We start from the raw sequence: 15948 nt of genomic DNA, 5'->3' as shown, positions 1-15948 counted from the left end.
TTCTTTAATCTTGAAGCTTCGTGCTTCTAGACGGCAAGAAGTCACCCGTAGAGCACCCAATCTTTGTGGAGTTTCACGGGAAGTTTGTATTACCTGTGATTTGAGTAAGAACCCTAGCTCAATCTTTGTGGTCGCTTGGGTGAGGATAGGGTTGAAAAAGACCTGGCTCTTTGTGAGCTCCTCAATGGAGACGTAGGCACTTCTTTGTGAGATGGCCGAACTTCGGGAACAAATCTTGTCTCGATTTACATTCTTACACTTTACTCATTCAAATTGATATTTGAGGATTTGCCACAATATTGTTACTTGTGAGTATTTGAGTGCAGATTGTTGTTGAAAATGAGCATATACATCTTATAGAGCCTGTGGTAACTCGTAGACCAAATTAGACTTGCTTAGATTTACTTTGATTTCGAGTTCCTGTATAGTCTGGACAATGCGGATGAACTCGGATACTCCGGAACCCGGAGTATCCGGATTGAGCCGAAGTTTCCGAACACTGTCTAATCCACTGCAAAGTTTTAATTTTCAGAAACGACTATTCACCCCCTCTAGTCAACATCAAGTACAAACAAAAATGAGAACTGAAATGCAGGTAAAAGAAGAAAATGTTGACTTCAAAATAAGCGAGTGAAATACAAATCTAACCCTTATCTCCCAAATCATAAGTAATGGCCTTGTTTCGGGAACCATATTTGGATACATCAATCTCATATGCTGCTACTTCAACCTTATCATTATCATGAAGATTAAAAAATTAAATAAGAATACACATATAATAGCTAACATGAAAACAACATTTGTGATACAGACATGTCATTTCTGGCAGATACAGACTTCAACGTTATCAATAACATGAACATTTGCAATTGGAGAATCATGGGCAATCTCATTTCTCAAAGTAGAAGACATGTTATTTTTGGCAGATACAGACTTAGACATTTCACAAATTTCATCACATCCAGACTTATTTGCAACAGGAGCCGCACAACTTTGTTTAATCTTAGTCTTCTTAGAAATCTGACAATAAAGAAGAGGCACCTTATGGTAACAAAAAGAAAAAATAACATATATACAAATTAGTGTAAAATTTCAGAAAATGATTTACAATTTTAGTTGCATCAACATTTGTTTTTTTAGCACAATTATATTCATCATGCATCCTATCAACTTCATCTAATGCTTCTTTAATAGTTTGACGCTTTTTGGGAACTTTTGAGACTCCAACAATTGCCTCTTCAACAACAACTGGATTCTCCTTGCCACTAAGCTACAGGGGAAAAACAATTCGTAAATAAATTTCACTAAATGAACAGAACCAAAAGGATTATATTGAAATTCACATGGACATATACACTACATAGACATAATGAAATTCAAAATGAATCAACATCACAAACCTTATTGACAGGCTGGCTCAAAGGTGATTTCCCAAGTCTTTGAGAAAGTCGATGTTGAGTTCTAGAAGCAACAAATTCTGAAGACTGAGGACTCAAACATTGCCTTTTACTATTCTTTTTTGGAATAGAAACTTTACCTAAATCTAAATAAGTTATATAAAAAAATAAAGATTAGTAAATTGATTTCAAAGAGTTGTAAACAAGAAACAAATGAACTGAAACAGATACCTTTAGATGTAGTGTTATCTTAAGGAATTATGACAGTAGCTTGAGAAGCAACATTATTAGCATCAGATTGAGCATATGTGTCATTAGATGAAAGCACTTCAGTAGCTGTTGCTTCTTGCTCTTGCACTACATCTTTGTTCAAATTATCATTTGGCAAATTCTCATTCTAATTAGCATCATCATTAATATTTGAATGCCAATTATTGAAATTATCAGGAACATGTTTAGAGTTAGAAGGTACATTAACACTAGAATCATGAAGGTACTGGAACATAGCAAAAACAAGTTGATCAGGACCATGGTATGAGGGATGAAACACATTATCACAAAAACCTTCGTACAACCCACATAAATCATCTCTCACCTAAAAACAGAATAAAATATTGTATGAAACAAGTACTTAAGAATATCTAGAAATATAGAGTTCAAAAAGATAGGAAACAAAAAAATAAAATTGCACACTTAATATAATAGATTTGCACATAACAATAATAGCAATTATTAAAAGGCAAACATGCAATTTAATACTTATTTTTGTAAACTACTACAACAGTAAGTATTAAGAATAATCATATCTCGAATTTAGCAAAACTGAAAATGACAAAGGTAATGCTAGCTTACATTATCTGGTAAGTACCCAAATCTTGTATTGAGGGATTACCTAAAAGAAGCAACTTGATCAGGTAGTAAAACAGGAGCATAGCAAGTATCTTCAATAGATTTAACATCCAAATATTATAAATAGATTAAATTTTATACAGTACTACATAACAAACTAATGGACAGCAATAATAGTTAATGGTTAAAAGTCATAGACTCACTGGACGCTTTCCAAAAGTATTCTGAGAAACATGATCATAAGAGCTGCATTTCTTGATTATTGAACCTTTCCAAACTCTTCTTCTTGGTAGAGTAGGAGGAATTGCTTGCATTTGAGACCCAAATTGAAGGAAATAAAGATAGTCAACTACAATGAAACCAGTAATGAACGACAGTTAAAGTTGATTATAATATGTTATGATAACAAAAATAAAAACTTAGTAATAAGAAAAATACTAAACAAGAAATGCATGATTGCAATGTGATACTACCATACTGCACCCTAATACATTTAATCTAGAGTAGTATGAGAAGACAGAATGATCAAAGATAGATGTAAAAAGATTAAAATACAAAGGGTCTGCGGAACACATACATCAAAGAAGTATATACAACCACCCAAGGTTTTTCTCTTCTTATTCATGTACTTCTTGATAGAATCGAATAACCTTTCGTACACAAATTTTGACCAGTTTCATTCCCTTGCAGTGGGAACATCAGTGATGGACTGAAGTACTTTGGACTTGGTTTCATGCTCGAATTGGGACATAAAAATGTCGATAATGCCACAACCATGAAATATCAGAAAAATTGATCATCAGCCACCTCCTCTTTTGATAGTATCTTGGACCCAAATGACTTAATTAGAGGAATGTTAGTTTCTTTCATTTTTGTCAGAAAATAAGCTTTTCCAAATTCTCTAGTTTCTCTAATATCTCGACCACCTATTGGGAGACCCAAGGCCTTATGGACAGATAAAGGAGAAACCTTATCACCAGGACAAATATCTAAACATTTGATATCAACTTGATCTGCTATCCATTGAACAAAGTTTCTAAGAACAGGACAACCATCATATTCAAGAAGAAAAGTAAAACCAAAATCATCCACAACATCTCTCCTATGCTAGTATAGAGACAAAATAATGTCCCTAAAATATGAATGGTTACATCTACTGACAGCTTTACTGCAACCAGCTGCAGAAATTCCTTTGGAAAACCTTGTTTCAGCTTTACTACGAGACCGTAAACCTAGATGTCCAATATTAGACTCAATTGATTTTGACATTTGCAAATTTAAAACAAAAAGTATTAGTCAATTTAACTACTCTTGTATCTATGTTTTGATAAATATTTATTTTCACAACTACAAATTTAAAACTCAACATATCTTGAATTGATTGCATATTAAGCTAAGAAACAGATACAAATACATGTCTCATAATTTTGGAACTCTTAAAAAGCTTATCGTCATCAAAATAATCTTCTAAGGAACATACGGCCTAAACAAAAATAACAACATTCAAAGCAAGAATTTTTAAACAAATTTTTTTTAAAAAAAATATGCAAAAGACAGTTTATATAAGTTACCTTGCTATTGGCACTTATCTCTAAGTTATCTTCTTTAGAATTCAGCTCAACCTCACTTTCTTCATTGCTATGAACAGATTCATTATTAGAAAAATATCTTCATCATCATCCATGATTCAGAACCTAACAAACATATGGAACAAGTATAGGAATATATGAAACAAATACAAGAACCTGACAAATATTTTCTTTCATATAAAAATACAGATAACTATACTCAACTCACTGTCATATAATTCCATGATTTTGTAACAAGAAAGTGAACTGATTTGATCAAATAACAAAAAAAATTCCACTATTTGAGGAAGAAAATAACTCTTTAAGCAGTACTACATAATATGAGTGTAATCTGCTTATCAGTAACATTTATCATTTTATCCATAGCAAGAGAATCAATTAATGATAAACATCTTTTCTAGCATTGCTACCAATTTATTATTCCATAGCAAACACAAAGATTCTTTCCAACATAGAGTCTCATCAATCCATGACCATTTCACATAATAAGAACTATTTGCAAAATGTATATAAGAAAAAGACACGATAGATGCATTGATGGAGATACTGCAAGACTAATGGTGGTGGTCCAAATTCCAAACCATGAAGTCTAAGCAAAAGCTGTATAGTTTAACACACCATTCAACCCAACTGCACGATCATGTTCGAGAACTACTAACGCATATGCATTCTGTGCAGTCGATATCTTCTCCAAATAACAGAAATAGAACCACCAACCAAAGACAATCTCTTCTCCAAATAACAGAAATGGAACCACCAACCAAAAACAATCACATCACCAGGTACAAAACCTCAACATACTAGGCATAACCTACACCTCTATCTCCAAACACTTACTAATGAAAGGATGTAAATAACATGTTTCGCGTATCTTTATCCATAACCATCAGCATAACAAAAGATATAAATAATATCGACCACCACCACCACAACAACAACAACAAATAGCCGAAACAAAGTAGCCTCATTACCACTGTTAACTGCCCAAATCAGGCTGCATAATCCATTATTCACTACTAACACACAAAGCATAATCCACATTATACTGCTTAATCATTCACTAGTAACGCACAAAGCAAATGGGGAACAGAATGACCAAACCCTAGCCAACCAAAATCCAAAGAAACTAGATTAAATCATAGAAAATTGAATCCAACTGATAAGAAGAAAGCACCCTACATAGCGTATCAACCAATTTGAACCGAATAACACATGCACGGACAACAAATCGAACGAAAAATGAAGCGTTAGGGGGGGAATTGCCACTGAATAGAGCACACGACAGCCTATTGCATGCGCAAGAGAGGAACAAGGAGATTGACCAAATACAAAGAATAAAACCACCACCGGGGCTCCGCTGCCTGAAAATCGTTGTTGCCGCGGAAGAAATTGCCTCCACCTTGCTCTCTGTCTCTCTCTCCCTCTCTCGAAGTCTTGATGAAACAGGAAGTCGAAATGGCACACCTAATATGTGTTGGGTCCAAATCCAATAGCATGTGGCAGGCCCAATAACACATAAAACGATCCAGGCTCGGTTTTAAAAAACGCACGAATCACGACACGATCGCATGGACACGCCGTTGTGTGAGACAGAACGAAATTTCAATCGACCGTCACGTAGTAATGTTCATGTTGTATGCGCTTTACTCCGAGGTGAAGACCGTGCACTATGGCCAAAAATAGGCTGTGAGAGTGAAAAGGAATCGGTGAGCCACCAAAAAAACTTATCAGCGTGAATGAACGCTTCCTACCAGCCACGATGTATCTGTCGCAAGTTGATTAGGAAGAACGGAACAAACAATGGGTGTGAATTGAACGGTGTCTTTCAGAGCTGTCAGTTACAAGTGATCGGACGCGGTTTCTCTGACTTAATTACACAGGGTGATGTCACCGGAACTCATTAAAAGTTAACTCACGTGTCAGCGGCGACATCATGCGCAATTAGAGGATCTCTTCGGGGAGTGGTCAGGGTCTAGGTTGACTCCTAATGTCGAGGAAACAATTTAGAGAGGTGGCATGAAAAAGTAGCACTTTAAAATTCGATGCGACTTTGAAACATAATATTTTTATGCATTTTAGTAACACGTATTCGTACGAAGATTGATGGTTAAAGTTACTAATTAGGGACTGTCATATATTCATAAAGAGAGGAAGCACCACAGATGCCTATCACTAACAATTACAGACGCTCTGAAATCTGAAACCTTCCGGCGATATGAATAGTAGCTAGACTACATTTTTGCTCAGAGGAGCTGACTCTTCTTATTGATATGAGACTCGAGACTATTTAGGCATTTACATGAGATGGGCTCCTTACCAGCAGCTCAGCTTTGCTTCGACTTCTCAGGACTGACGTCTTCAAGTCATGAGAGCTGAAGTTTGATCAGGCAACGCCAACACGGTCTGGAAGGTTGTCCTGCGGGACTCCTTCAGGGCTGGTGGCTGCCGCCGCTCGGCGCCGCTGGGTCGGCTCCGGCGTCGACCTCCTTGATCTCGAGTATCTCGACGCGGCGGTTTGTCCTCTTCCGGAGCTTAATGGCGACGTCCTGCGGCACGAAGGCGCCGCAGACGCTCAACCGGTGCTGCTTCCGGTCGATCAGGTGGCTCTCCAGGTCTTCACACATGCCACAAACAGAGTCGCTGTTGTTTGGTCACTCGATCATGCATGCCCAAGCATAATTTTCTGGAGCTTGGATTACTAAAGAGAGAGAGGCGGTGATGCTTGCGGCTTTGTTTTTTCAGCTGACCTTGCATGTGGAGGAGAGCTCTCCTGATCCTCTGGTAGCACCCGTTGCAGTCGATGTTCATCCTAAGGGTCATGCAGTAGAACTGCAAGCACAAGAGAAACCCCAGTCACTCCGACAAGTATATTCCTAGCAGCACAAAGCGTTGTCACGTTGATCGTCAACGTTACCTTGTCGCTCATGAATCCCAATGCTCAATAGCCGGTGGTGGCGCCGTCGGCTTTCGTCTCGCCGGAGAGGAAGGTGGAGTGCAAGGGTTCATCCTCCGGCAAAGGTAGAGAAGCGTAAGTAGAAATAGAAGTTTGCGAGGGGAGAGGGGCACATGGTGGCAGGTGGGGTCAAGAGGATTCGGATTGACGCGTTGCTTTTGCGTTGTCGAGGTTGCTGGAATCGGATTCTGGTCCAAGGACGAAGGCTGGCTGGCACCAATGGTGGTCCTTTTCCTAGCTCCCTAGCCTATCCTCTTGCCCCATGAGGATGCTTTGGACACGGGCTCCGTCAAGGTGGACTCTTGCGCATAGCATAATCAGACAGCACGATCGGAATCTTCAAAGTGCAATGTTGAACATTAGCACGGTGCGGAGAAAATGGTAACTTATCAGTTACCAGTTTCACATTCTAAAATGCTAATTATAGAACTAAGCATATATATAATCATCATAGCGGTATATTTTATACAATTAGTTATTATTTTGAATATTTTAGGAATCAAAATAGTATAGTAAGAGATAGGAAGACCCTAAATACCTTAGAGAAAAGAAGAGAAGAAAGAAAAAAGAAAAGATAGAGAAATTAGAATAAAATTTAGTAAAAACCCTTCTTGTGGTCTGATCGGGCTCAACCGCAATCTAATCGCCAGTTGAACAGCCACGTAGGCCTGCCACGTGGGTTTCCCGAGGTCTGACCGGCCCTTCTCACGGTCTAACCACTAGAGCGCAGCAAAAGCGCCCCCTAAGTGGTCGACTAGTCTCTATCTCTCCCTCACTCTCTCACTCCCCCCCCCTCCCTAAACCCTAGAGAGAGAATGTGAGATCCGCTCGACGCGTCCAACGACCGGAGATCGACGGTGGGAACTCTCATGAGCTCCCCGAAGAACTTCCCTGAGCTTTTTTCCCCTTCCCTCTCCGTCGGAGGGGTTTCCTCGCCGTTTCTTCCTTCGCGAGTTCATTCATCCTCCAAAAGTCCAATCGGTGGATCAAAACTTCCCTGGAGGATTTCGATCTAATACAAAGTTCCTCTACACCAAGGTAAACATCCCCTTGCCATTTTCCCATCATTTCCTAGCCCTAGGCGATCGTCGTTTCGATTTTCGCAGTGAAAACCTGATGAATACTAGGTTTAGATCTCATTTTTAGAGTTTTATGTGTTTTGACCATGTATGTCGTCCGAACAATCATAGAAAACGTTCCCTTAGTCCTATGGAGTATTTTGGTGCCCTTCGTCGTCAAAGGATTCACTAGAGTCATCGCCGACAACCCCACGAAGGTGCTATCGGCAGGGTCTGGCGGTCTGACCGTCACTAGGGCCGGTCTGACCGCTAATAGGTCGGTTCAAAATATCTGAATTTAAGAGTTAGATTGCTGTTATGGCCGGTCTGACCGTTGATCGGCGGTTTGATAGCCACCATGCATTCGGTTTGACTGCCAGGGCCCTAAACTCTCTGCATGCTCGCTGTCTGACCGCCACTTGCACATCGATCTGACCGCCACTTTCACATCGGTCTGACCGCTAGCTCTTCAAGGCTTTGTGCACTTAGGTTATCTCATCCGAGGTTTCAAAATTTGAAACCCTAATCATTTGGAGGAATTTTGCAAATATTTTTAAAATCGGTGCTCTATTATTATCCAAGCATGCATCATTTGCATATTTTTTCCATCGTTCATTTGTTTATGCAATGCATTCTTGATTCGTTTAGAGAGCATTGCGCTGACGGTCCAAGCGAATGAATGTGACGCTAATCTACTTGAGTTCTATGACTGTTGCGCCAGGAGTATTAGTCAAACACCGGAGCAGCAAGATAAGCATCTAAGCATATTGCATCTTTGTTTGAATTGAATGGAGTCTAAATTGATAAATTGTCACTTATGTACCTTTGCATGGTTAGTGAGTCAATATCGGGTTCATATGGGTAGAACCTATATTGAATTGCATTACCTCTACCTTGAGTTGTTGATTATCTATATCTTTGTAGCCTTGTTAACCTTGACGATATCTAACTTAAGAGTTATTCAAAATGCTTAGCAATGCATAGATCCCTGGTAGAAGTCGAGCAATTGTTGCAGTTAACTCTAGCACTTTCCATACTAACCACATGTTGATCTAATGATAAGATAAGCCGATTACCATACGCCGTGCTGACGCTTGTCGTGCGTCCTTATGACGCGTAAGAGAAAAAAAAGGAGAAGCAAGGTGGCAAGGAGCCGGAGGTGTCCGGGACACGCTTATGGTAACCCTAGTCCCATAGGGGCATGTGCAAGTGGGTAGTTTTGAGTATGAGCAAGGTTCACACGAGTACCCCTTGTGTGGGCCTGTGCGGTCACTAAATCGAATGGTCTTCAAGTCGTGTGGGTAAAGTTGTACCCCTGCAGGGTATAAGAACAATTTAAAGGATGAGATCAAAGAAGCTTAAAAGGATGACAATGGCATGGCCCGAATACGAGAGAAAATGAAGGAAGGCAAGAACACATGCTTTTTCTGAAAATGATCAGGGTGTCCTATGGTTTGAGAAGAGATTAGTTGTTCCGAAGGTTGAGGAACCGAGGAAGAAGATTCTGGATGAAGCTCATGATTCTTTGCTATCCATTCATTCGAGAAGTATTAAGATGTACCAAGACCTCAAGCCAAGATTCTGATGGACTCGCATGAAGCGAGAAATCGCTCGATATGTTACTGAGTGTAACGTCTATTAAAGAGTAAAGGCCGAACATCTTAAACCCGTCGATACGCTCCAACCATGGCTTATTCCCTCCTAAAAGTAGGAGAATATCTTAATGGACTTCATTACCAGATTGCCAAAGACCTCTCATGGATATGACTCAATCTGGGTAATTATGGACCGATTGATAAAGTCCGCTCATTTCTTTCCTGTCAAGATCATGTATTCAGTCAAGCAATATGCGGAGTTATACCTCACTCGAATTATTTGCCTTGATGGGATTCCAAAGAAGATCATCTCCGATCGAGGCACTCAGTTTATCTCATATTTATAAAGGAGACTTCATGAAGCTATGGGAACCGGGCTCTTCCATAGTACCGCCTACCACCCTCAAACCGATGGTGAAATCAAGAGGGTAAATCAGGTTCTAAAAGATATGTTGCGAGCTTGTGCTCTCACATATAGGAAGAAGTGGGAAATTCACTTGTCATTTGCCGAGTTCTCCTACAACAACAGTTATCAGTCGAGCATTGAAATGTTATCGTTTGAAGCTCTCTATGGCCGAAAATGCCAAACGTCGTTGAATTGATCTGAATCCAGTGAAAGGGCTTTCTAGGCCCAGATTTGGTCAAATAGGCAGAAGAGCTTGTTCGGGCTATTCGCAAATGTCTCCTCATGGCTCAGTCCCGACAGAAGAGCTATGTGGACCACCGTCGATTAGAACATGTGTTTGATATTATGGACTTTGTATATCTAAAGGTATCACCTCTTAAAGGGGTTTGATGCTTTCAAGTCCGAGGGAAGTTGGCGCCTTGTTATGTAGGGTCTTTCCAAATCATTGTTCGGCGTGGAGAGGTGGCCTGCAAATTGGACTTGCCTTCGTCCCTCTCCGTCGTTCACAATGTGTTTTATATCTCGCAACTAAAGAAATGCCTTTGAGTTCCAACCAAAGTCATTGAAGATGCAAATCAAGAATTGCAACCGGATATCTCATATTACGAGCGACCAATTCGAATCTTGGATGAAGCGGAACTCAAGACTCGACGGCACTCTATTAAATTCATCAAAGTCCAATAGAGCAACCACACCGAGGATAAAGCAACTTAGGAGCATGAGCATAAAATCCGCTCCGAATATTCTGAACTTTTAGAGAACTTGTAAATGTCATTGTAATTTTGCATAATTGGAGCATGTCACATGTCTATAGTTATCACCATATTGAATGGAAAGTGTGTTCCCAAAGGATTGCACTTAGAAACCTTTCGAACCAGGAGAACATACTCCTTGCGGTCTGACTGTTGTTGGTTTGTCAGTCTGATCGTCAGAGTCATTTAGAGCCCAAAACTTTTTGTATAGATTTCGGTCCTATCATCATTTTGACGGTCTAACCGAGCCGCAGTCTGGCCGAGACTAGCTGCAATCTGACCGCCTGCTCTTATGAGGGTCCAATAGTTGTCTTTTCTTTCCCTCGATGAATTTTGACGAGGTTCATTTCCATTTGTGGAGAAGTCTTTCCCATTCCACCGCCGTCACCTTCTTCCTGAGTTTGTTGAATCTCTGGATGATATTCTTTTTAAGGGGGGGATGTTTGTCACATTCCAAAATGCTAATTACGGGACTAAGCCTGCATAATCATTATGGGGTTATGTTTTATGTGATTAGTTATTATTTTGGATATTTTAGGAGTGAAAATGATATAGTGAGAGATAGGAAGACCCTAAATACCTTACAGAAAAGAAGAAAAGAAAGAAGAAAGAAAAGAAGGGGATTAGAATAAAATTCAGCAAAAACCCTTCTCGCGGTCTGATTGGGCTCAACTGCGGTTTGACCGCCAGGTGGACAACTACGTAGGCTTGCCACGTGGGCTTCCCGCGGTCTGACTGACACTTCTCGCAGACTAACCACTAGAGCGCAGCAAAGCTGCCCCTTAAGTGGTCAACCGGTCTCTATCTCTCCCTCCCTTTCTCATTTCACTCTCTCACTCCCTCCCTCCCCAAACCCTAGAGAGAGAAGATGATATCCGCTCGATGTGTTTGACAACCGGAGATCAATGGTGGGAACTCTCACGAGCTCTCCAAAGGACTTCCTTGAGCTTCTTCCCCCTTTCCTCTTAGACGAAGGGGTTTCCTCACCGTTTCTTTCTCCACGAGTTCATTCACCCTCTGGGAGTCCAATCGGTGGATCGAAACTTCCCTGGAGGATTCTGATCCAATACAAAGTTTCTCTACACTGAGGTAAACATCCTCCTACCATTTTCCCGTCGTTTCCTAGCCCTAGGTGATTGACGTTTCAATTTTCATCATGAAACCCTGGTGAATACTAGGTCTAGATCTCATTTTAGGGGTTTTACGTGTTCATATCGTGAATGTCATTTGAACAATCATAGAATGCATTCCCTTTGTCTTATTTGTGCCCTTCATCATCGAAGATTTCGCTGGAGTCCTCACCGATGACCCCCACGAAGGTGCTTCCAGTAGGGTCTAGCGGTCTGATTGACACTAGGTCCGGTCTGACCGCCAGTAGGTCGGTTCAAAATATCTGAATTTAGGAGTCATACCACCGTTAGTGCCGGTCTGACTGTTGGTCAGCGGCCTAACCACCACCATGCCTTTGGTTTGACCACTAGGGCCCTAAACTCTCTGCACGCTCACGATTTGACTGTCACTTGCACGTCGGTCTGACCGCCAGCTCTTCAAGGCTTTGTGCACTTAGGTTATCTCATCCGAGGTTTCAAACTTTGGGACCCTAATCATTTGGCGGTATTTTGTAAATGATTTCGGTACGCGGTGTTCTATTATTATCCAAGCATGCATCAATTGCACGTTTTTCCATCATTCATGTGTTTATGTAATGCATTCTTGATTCGTTTAGAGAGTGTTGCGCCGACGGTACAAGCGAGTGAAAGCGATGCCAATCTACCTGAGTTCTGAGAGTGTTGCGCAGGGAGTATTAGTCAAACACCGGATCAGCAAGGCAAGCATCTAAGCATATTGCACCTTCGTTTGAATTGAATTGAGTCTAAATTGATAAGTTGTCGCTTGTGTACCTTTGCATGGTTAGCGAGTCGATGTCGGGTTCATATGGGTAGAATCTATATTAAATTGCATGATCTCTACCTTGAGTTGTTGATTATCCATATCCTTGTAGCCTTGTTAACTTGTTGATGTCTAACTTAAGAGTCATTCAAAATACTTAAAAATACATAGGTCCCCGATAGAAGTCGAGCGATGGTGCAACTATTGTTTGCGAGCTTAGGGCTTACTTGTTATTTACAAACACAATGATAATGATGTGGGTTGTATGAGTTGTGAGTATGAGGTGGGATGTGGGCGATGCTAAGGGTATCTTCTTCACCGGAGGAGTTCCTCGGTGTATTTTAGGAGAGGAACCTGGATGCCATGGATCGCTTGCATCATTTAAGCATCGTACGTTGTTGCAGTTGACTATAGCATTTTCCATACTAACCACATGTTGATCTAATAGTAAGATAAGCCAATTACCATACATCGTGCTGATGCTTGTCGTGCGTCCTTATGACACGTAAGAGAAAAAAGGGAGAAGCAAGGTGGTGGGTAGTCGGAGGTGTCCAAGACACGCTCGTGGTAAACCCGATGCCATAGGGGCCTGCGCAAGTGGGTACTTCTGGGTATGAGAAAGGTTGACACGAGTACCCCCTTGTGTAGGCCTGTGTGGCCACTCAAGTCGAATGGTCCTCGAGTCGTGTGGGTAAGTTGTACCCCTACAGGGTGGAAGAATAATTTGAATTGTCGCGCTCTCGGTTATGAGTATACTTGTAACATCCCAGTTTTGGCCAAACTGAATTTCAAAAATTTTCAAATAAATCTTTTCAAAATAATTTAAAAACCATCTCAAATTCTCCTCCAAAAGCTCAAAATCCCAAACTCTTTCCCCTTCCCTTTGGACCAACTTCCCTTTTTCACCCTAGCTGGCCCACCTTCCTTTCTTTCTTTTCCCTTTCCCCACCCGACCGGCCCACTATCTCTTCTCCACAGTCGGCCTACCAATTTCTTCTCCCCTGGGCCGCCCCTTTTTCTTTAAGCCCACTCGGCTTCCTCCTCTCTCCTTCTCTCAGCATTACGCCGGCCCAACCCGAGCGCACACCCCCCCCCCCCCTTCTTCTTCCCTGGTCAGCACCGACCGCACGCCGGTACGCGTACGCTCGTGCACTGGACACTCGCCTAGGCCGCTTGTGCAAGTGACCCCCCGCAGAATGATCGGCGACCGAACCCGGGGAGGCTGGCCACCGGATGTAACCGTGTCGCCTGCTCACCCCTGGCCCCCTGCCGTGGCGCCAAAGCACCGCACGCGTTCGTACGAGCTTGCCCGTTCCGAACCACTTGCCTACGGCAGCATTTACTCCGCCTGCGCCGAGCTCGGGAGCGCGTCCTCGCCGTCGTCCTTGCCCGTCGTGCCGTTGCCGGCAAGCCCTCGCCTTTTCCCGCCTATAAATACTCGTGTTCGAGCCTTGCCACTCCTCACCACCGCTCGCCAAAGCTGCCAAGGCAAGCCACCGGATCCTCTCCTTCTCCCTCGATGCTCCCTCTCTACTCCGGCCATGCACCGAGTCTCCCTCTCGATCTCCCCCACCAAGCCGACTCCCTCACCAAGGAGCTATTCCCGAGCACCCACTCACACTCCTCCGCCCCCCTCCCCTATGCCTTTCCGCATCTCCTCTGACCTCCACCATGCACCACGGCGAGCTCAGCAAGTAACATCTATGGTGTCTCACCGCCAGCACGTTTCACCCATCGTCGTAGCTCAAGAAGCCCCAAAATGGTTTCCCTTTGTCCTCCTCTCTCCCCCAGTGTCTTAACCGTCGAGAACGGTTGCCTGGAAGGCCGTTCCGGCCATCTTCCGACGAGCCCGCCGCCGCGGGTCGGAGTTTGAGCGACGGCACCGCTCGAGGCTGTTCGGCCGAGAGTGCCGTCAGGCCTCCATCGCCCTCCCGTCTTTCCCCCTCTCTCTGTGCTAAGCTGCTAGGGGGGCCCAATACTTTAACGCCGTCTCCCCGGCCGTCTCCTTCACCCCCCCCCCCTTCCCCGTAGGCCGAAGTTGGGCCTCGGCCTACTGGCCGGCCCGTTAGCCAAGGAAACCAGCCGCACGGTAGGCCACTATGAACAGTACCCCTTCTCTTTTTCCAGAAAAACCAAATTTCAGTAGAATATTCCGAGTATATTCCCCTTTTTTTCTTTTATTCTCCCGGCAAACTTCCGAAGCCCATAAATCCTCCATTTCAACTCCGATTTTGATGATTCTTCCACCAATATTCTTCTAAATTCAAGCTCTACATTTTCATACTATTTTCATAATTATTCCAAATTTAATTATATTTTATTTGTGTGTTTGCTTGGTTGTTTGTCGCGTTTAGAAGCCGAAGATCTCGTTGAGGAGGGGGAGCAGGTGCCAGGAACCCAGGAATTCGAGCAGGACCCCCTCGAGGACTTCAATGAAAGCAAGTCTCAATCCGTTTCCCTTTGACTATATTGAACCCGATTTTATCAACACTACCCGTAGCAACCGTTTTACTTCGATAAAATGCATACAGTATTACTAGTTGGCATATTTTAAACTGTTGATCTAGCTATAACCTAATGTAGCGTAGCCAGCCGTTCGTGTTTATCCTGTGTGCTTAATCTTGGCAAACCTAGGGTCTCGCCATGGCTACTTTACTTTTGCCTACGCGATCACCTTGTGCTAGTATGCTTAGGAACGATAACCTTTACCATTATTTCATGCTTAATCACATCTAGCTTTTCAAAAGTGTAAAACTTGGAGTTGGTGTTGTGTGGATTATGGATGGGTAGAGCCTTGTTGGATGATAATGATAAATACCTGAGTTGGGGTTAGAATCGGAGCAAATCAGGGTTCCTTCGGGAATGCTTAGGGAGCCGGAGTGCTGTCGGTATGACAGGCTTCGGGAGGAGTGCTGCCCGTGTGGCAGACTCCATGTGAAGGGGTTTGCCTTGGTTCGTTTAAGGACCGAGTTGATGTGACATCCTACCTAGTCTATACAGTACAACCACTCGACCCTGTATGGGCAGGGCTTAGTCTAAATCCCCCAGCTAGTCTACTACCGTCTGGAGGCAGTCGTGCAACGGGGAACCATGGAGCAGGTACAGGCGATGCAGACTTGGCAACCCGGTTGGAGGCCTAGCTAAAGGTCATGAACCCCTGGTTAGCTCCCGTAGGCGGTTAGTGAGATAATGTTGTAGTGGGTAATGGCTTTGTTGAGTCGCGCTTCCATGGCGGTGGATTGTTGTCGAGCTCAATTTGTGGGTAAAGTGTACAACTCTGCAGAGGTAAAACTATTCGAATAGTCGTGTCCACGGTCATGGACGAACTATGGTTCGGTCGTAGCAACTAGCATGGGTTGCATGTGTTCTCCTTGTGAGTGAGTGGGCTAGGTATGCCCTGTTTTGGAATATAGGTCCGGCAGTGTGCTGTGGGTTGCTGTGAACGAGGTGTCCAGTAAC

The 15948-nt window shown here is 42.8% G+C and overlaps 1 protein-coding gene across 4 annotated transcripts; it reads right to left on the bottom strand.

The window, feature by feature from the left end:
* Positions 1–701: 701 nt before the first annotated feature.
* LOC133898313 (heavy metal-associated isoprenylated plant protein 26-like) lies at positions 702–7056 on the bottom strand. 4 transcript variants are annotated; one of them, XR_009906226.1, is made up of 8 exons: positions 6750–7050; positions 6583–6664; positions 6153–6449; positions 3818–3940; positions 2450–2595; positions 2250–2289; positions 1401–1992; positions 1032–1270 (listed from the first exon to the last, which is right to left on the bottom strand). XR_009906226.1 is itself a non-coding variant. In XM_062338962.1 (3 exons), exons 1-3 carry the CDS (start codon positions 6759–6761, stop codon positions 6265–6267), a joined length of 279 nt encoding a protein of 92 aa, XP_062194946.1. In that variant the 5' UTR covers positions 6762–6925; the 3' UTR covers positions 5245–6264. The 4 variants fall into 4 exon arrangements, 1 of the variants encoding a protein (XP_062194946.1); XR_009906227.1 differs by lacking the exon at positions 1032–1270 and adding an exon at positions 702–1020 and having other exon boundaries at positions 1401–2289; positions 6750–7056; XR_009906225.1 differs by having other exon boundaries at positions 1401–2289; positions 6750–7055.
* Positions 7057–15948: the final 8892 nt, after the last annotated feature.

The sequence above is a fragment of the Phragmites australis genome, chromosome 18, assembly GCF_958298935.1.
Source record: "Phragmites australis chromosome 18, lpPhrAust1.1, whole genome shotgun sequence".
NCBI lineage: Eukaryota > Viridiplantae > Streptophyta > Magnoliopsida > Poales > Poaceae > Phragmites > Phragmites australis.
The sequence above is the reverse complement of the archived record's forward strand: the minus strand, read 5'-3'. Positions and strand labels throughout refer to the sequence as shown.